Below are 5,171 nucleotides of genomic sequence, written 5' to 3' on the forward strand. Positions count from 1 at the left end.
TTTTGTTAAACAGCTTGACTGCTTTGTGGACAGGGATTTGTCAACACATCTGTTCTAAAGGATTTTCTTTTAATAGATTTTTGTGGAAACCAGATCAGCAAAGCATGGTTACTATGGCCTGCCCCCAGAGACCTGGAAACTGCTGTAGTAAGCAGAATGGATTAAATGATACTTTTACCTGTTCACAGTGAAACTCAAAATCTGCTCTTGAAAATTTCCCCTATTGCTGGGTCAAAGGCAAATGAGGGGAGCAATATTCTAGGACTGTGATCTGAAACCTCTGTCGAAAGACAGTGGACTCCCTCTTTAGTTAGAATAATGCACCATGCAGGGTGAAGGGTCCCCCATTCAGAGAGGAGCCAGCCAGGAAAAAGGAATGGCAAGGCTTATGCATTAATGCAACAGAAAGCACTACCAGATACAGAGCTAAGGCAGAGGCCAAGCAGATGACATCCAAACCCACCCCAGTTATTTCTCAGCCATATCCCTTTGAGATGCAGAACAAGAGTCGTTCTTATAAACCCAAGTAAGTTATGGGAATATGTAAGCTCTGAAGATGCTTGGTCCTCGGAGTAAATGTCATCCCACCTCAGGAAACTTGCGAGGTAGATAAGTAGATTCTGCCAGCCATTATCCTCTCACAGTGGAAGACATGTTCTGTCTTCACCTTGACCACAGACGCAGCCCCTGGAGACAGTGTGGTAGGTATCTGTCAATATGATTAGAAGCAGGGATTCTAGGAAAGCAGAATATAGCTTAACTCGTCTTCCGTCACTTTTTTCCTACCAGTGTGATTTTATGTAGGTTCTTCAGCTTCTCTGAACCTGGCATTTCCCAGGCTGTACAAGAATAGCATTGCTTTGCACTAGGGGATAACTGAACTGCTGTGCTTACAGCACCTTGTGTGTCCCTTGGTGTGTAAAAAAGCTTAGTTAATGTGGCTGAATGATTAGTGGCTATCTGATGGGAAGACATGGTTGGACCTCATGAGTACACTTTGCAACAAAAAGCACCAGGAAATAAAGATGTTTTCATATTGTGTATTTAAGTGACTGGTCTTCTTTGCAATGAATTTGCTGCAGGGAATAACTATATAGCTAAAGCATTTTGGTGCTTTGGGAAACCTTCCTGCATTTCCTGTGCTCACGGTCACAGCAGTCAATACCGTCCTGTGAAATGCTCTCACTGGAAGACTTGGTCACTCTCTAGCTCCAATCATTCTTCACAGTCAAAATGTACCATGTTCTCACAGGACACGTGAAGGGTCTGTCACACAAGCCAAAATCTTCTCTTTGATTTTGTTCAATTCTTCTCTTTGTTAGAGGGAATAAGCATCTTTAGGATGAGAAAAGAGCATGGTTTCCAGCTCAGGCTAAAGAGGGTCAATAGTTGAGCTGTTGATAAGATGTGTGTGTGTGTGTGTGTCCGTGTCCAGGGTTCTACACTGAATGCTTGGTAGTGTCCTTGTCAAATCCCAAATCAAAGGTCATATACTAAGAACTAAGAGAGCTGGGGACATCTCTCCGTACTTATGAGGCTCCATATGTGCCCCTTAATGGCAGTTTGCCTATGAAGCCATGTCTTGTCTGAGCATCTTTTTCTAATACAGGTACTCAGTAGTTGACATCTGCCCTCCATCGGTGTGTTGGGCTTTGACTTAACTTTTGCTTTTGCATGGATGTATCAAATTGGGATAAATTAACATGTGTGTTTACCTGCAATATGAATATATCCTTTAAAGTCATTTTCAAACAAAACCTAGCTTTCTGCTATGCCTAAAATGCATCTGGGAGGAGTTATCTGGCAGAAAGAGGATGATCTTTTCACAGCATGTCTTTAAGGTTTTCCCCTCTTGGTTTGAAGTCATTTTCTGTGTGGTGGTTCCTTGTTTCAACCCATTAAATGTGGCCCTCTTCCCTATCTGAACGCTTGCTCATAGTATTTGAGGTTATGGATTGTTCTAGTGTGTGTCTCAAGTGGGGTCCAGCCTCTTAATACTTTAATGCTGGCATCTATTAGAACCATAGCTCCCTCTTCTCTGTAGTTTGTTCATAGGTTAAAAGTTAAGGTTAAAAAGTTTTCTGCAGTATGAATTTGAAGGTTTATTTCTTAATAAATTCTGTTATATTTCCTTCTTAGCCTCAATTTAGAATAGATTGTGTTTCTCAAAATGTTCTTTTCCTTTATAAATATTTCCAAATGTCACTGACAAAGTAAAATATTTCTTGAACAATAGATTGAGAAAATGCTACAAAACAAATTGATTTCTTCTTTATGGACTTATCAGGTCCCTTACCAGGATAATATTCATCACGTATGCAGCATTTGCTGTATTTCATCATAATTATTCTCCCATGTTGCCCACTTTTTCATTTTTCTGAACAAAACTAAAACCCCAGTTTCTGAGGACTACAATTTGGGGGAAATACCATAGGAAATAATGTTCTAATTTTCTTAAATGAAAAATGTAAACAAAGTAAAGAGAAGATTAATATCTGAAAATGAAATTTAGTATAACTATTTGACACATTTCCTTGTAATAGTACTATAACTTAAATCATTATGGACTTTTAATTGATATGTGTCTTAGACCAAGAAGGATATCTAGAGGTGGTTAACCTCTGGTCCACTTTGCCAGACAGCCATCTAAAAACAGCATCTTTGTACTACAGTTGCCGAAGTTGACCTCAGTAGTTATCAGCATCATTGAAAAAGTAGGTTGTACCATAAAGAAATATGATAGTATTGAACAATCCTGAAATTAGGGAGTTAAGAGCTTTGGGGCAAATACAAGACATAGGCCTTCTCCAAAATATACAGAGCTCACTACGCTGGGGCATCTTCTCAGCACCAGTGTGGTCAGTCTTAGGAAAGAATTTATCTTGTTTAATCTTTTCAGAAATCCCTTGACTCACCAAACAAATATTTATTAGGCACCTACAAACGGGAGGCGCTGCCTGGTCCACTTGAGCTTTTGCAATAATAAAAGAATTTTCAGCTCTCTAATATGTCTTTTACCCCCACTTAATCTGTACAATGTTGAATAGATGAGAAAAGGATGCTCATAAGAGATTGGGAGTACAGAAAGGGTAAGGCCTCTTATGGGAGTCAGTAAAGCATGGACTATCAAGCTGAAGCAGGACCAAGCTCCTCCTTACATAAAAGCTGGGTAAGGCATCCCACCATAGGGAATATGTTCCAAAGAACCAGCTTATGCATCAGGGACCAGTGTTTGTCCCACTACTAGGGCCCCACAAAAGAAAACTATACAATTGTCATCCAGATATAAAGGGCCTAGGTCAGTCCAGTGCAGGCTCCCTAATTGTTGGTCCAGAGTTAGTGAGCTCCGACAAGCTCAGGTCAGCTGTTTCTATGGGTTTCCCCATCATGATCTTGACCGCCCCTTGCTTATATAATCCCTACTCCCTGTCTTCAACTGGATTCCAGGAGCTCTGCCCAGTGCTTGACTGTAGATCTCTGCATCTGCTTCCAACAGTTATTAGATGAAGGCTCTATGATAACAATTAGGGTAGTCACCAATCTGATTATAGGGGAAGGTCAGTTCGGGCACTCTCTCCACTATTGCTAGGAGTCTTAGCTGGGGTCATCCTTAAGGATTCCTGAGAGTTTTCCTGGCACCAGGTTTTTTCCTAAGCCCAGCGTGGTGTCTTTTATTGTTCTCCCTTTCTGTTCTTCCCCCAACTTGACCAACCCGATTTTTCATGTTCCCATCCCCCACTCCCTCCCCTCTACCTGCCCCCCCACCCTCCACCCCGCCAGTTTACCCAGTACCTCTCATCCATTTCCCCTTCCCAGGGTGATCCATGTATCGCTCTTAGGATCATCCTTGTCATCTAACTTTTGGGGGGCTGAGGAATATAGCCTTGTTATCCTTTGCTTTACATCTAATATCCACTTATGAATGAATATATACCATGTTTGTCGTTCTGAGTTTGGGTTACCTCACTCAGGATGTTTTTCTAGTTCCATTAGTTTGGCTGCAAATTTCATGATATCATTGTTTTCTTCCGCTGAGTAATACTTCATTGGGTAGATGTGCCACACCTTCTTTGCCCATTCTTCAGTTGAGGGACATCTAGGTTCTTTCCAAGTTCTGGCTATTATGAATAATGCTGCTATGAACATAGCTGAACAGGTATCCTTGTGGTATGATTGAACATCCTTTGGGGTATATGCCCAAGAGTGGTATCACTGTATCTTGAGGTAGATTGATTCCCAATTTCCTGAGAAACCACCATACTGATTTCCAAAGTGGCTGTACAAGTTTATATTCCCACCAGTAGTAAAGAAGTGTTCCCCTTACTCCACATTTCTCTCCAACACAGGCTGTTATTAACATTTTTTATCTTAGCCATTCTGACAGGTATAAGGTGATATTTTAGAGTCATTTTGACTTACACTTCCCTGATAGTTAAGGACGTTGAACAATTCTTTAAGTGTATCTTGGTCATTTGAGATTCTTCTGTTGAAAATTCTTTGTTTAAATCAGTACCATATATATATATATATATATATATATATATATATATATATATATATATATATCTCCAAAATGTGTTTATTGGGATGGTTCCCACTCATCTCGAATCCGGTGCTTTTCAGTGCTGCTTCCTCCTGAAGGAGCATCCTTCTGTCAGCCTTGCTTTCCCGCCTGTAGGCTGACAGAGGACAGTGGAGCAGCCGACACACAGGACTACCGTCTGTGCATAGCTAAAGACGGTGGTGATTTTATAGCATCCTGGGCACTTCACATCCATAAAGTAGGAACTGGGGCTCTGCACCAGGCGTTTTTTCTTGTGTTTCCTCTTTTCCTCCTCTGGAGAGGGATGAAGGAGATTCTTTGCGAGAGGCATGTTCTCGTAGGGAGGTAGTCACTGCTGGAAAGGTGTACCCTAAATTTTGATAGTAAGTATGGTTTTCTGATGAGCAATCTACAGATACATTAAGACCAACACTATTTGAAGCACATTGCATGGTAATGACTACAGATATGAACATGTCCTGATCCCTGCTAGAAAGCATATATACATAAGGTATCCAAAATGCTATGATACAAAGTTGGATTTTTCACACTCACTCCATAAAGAAATAATAGGATGTTTGGGAAACCAGATTGTTTCTCACAAAGGAAAAAAATAAAAATAAAAAAG

General features: G+C 40.7%; 1 protein-coding gene across 1 annotated transcript; it reads right to left on the reverse strand.

Annotated features, from left to right (window-relative positions):
- Positions 1 to 4,573: 4,573 nt before the first annotated feature.
- On the reverse strand, positions 4,574 to 4,888 carry LOC142856762 (small ribosomal subunit protein eS27-like). The gene has a single exon (XM_075984414.1). The coding sequence runs from the start codon at positions 4,872 to 4,874 to the stop codon at positions 4,620 to 4,622; it is 255 nt and encodes an 84-aa protein (XP_075840529.1). The 5' UTR covers positions 4,875 to 4,888; the 3' UTR covers positions 4,574 to 4,619.
- Positions 4,889 to 5,171: the final 283 nt, after the last annotated feature.

Source organism: Microtus pennsylvanicus, chromosome 9 (genome assembly GCF_037038515.1).
Source record: "Microtus pennsylvanicus isolate mMicPen1 chromosome 9, mMicPen1.hap1, whole genome shotgun sequence".
In the NCBI taxonomy this organism is placed as follows: domain Eukaryota; kingdom Metazoa; phylum Chordata; class Mammalia; order Rodentia; family Cricetidae; genus Microtus; species Microtus pennsylvanicus.

Coding starts and splice junctions, on each gene's coding strand:
- LOC142856762 (XM_075984414.1), bottom strand. CDS start 4,874: ATGCCTCTCGCAAAGAATCTCCTTCATCCCTCTCCAGAGGAGGAAAAG.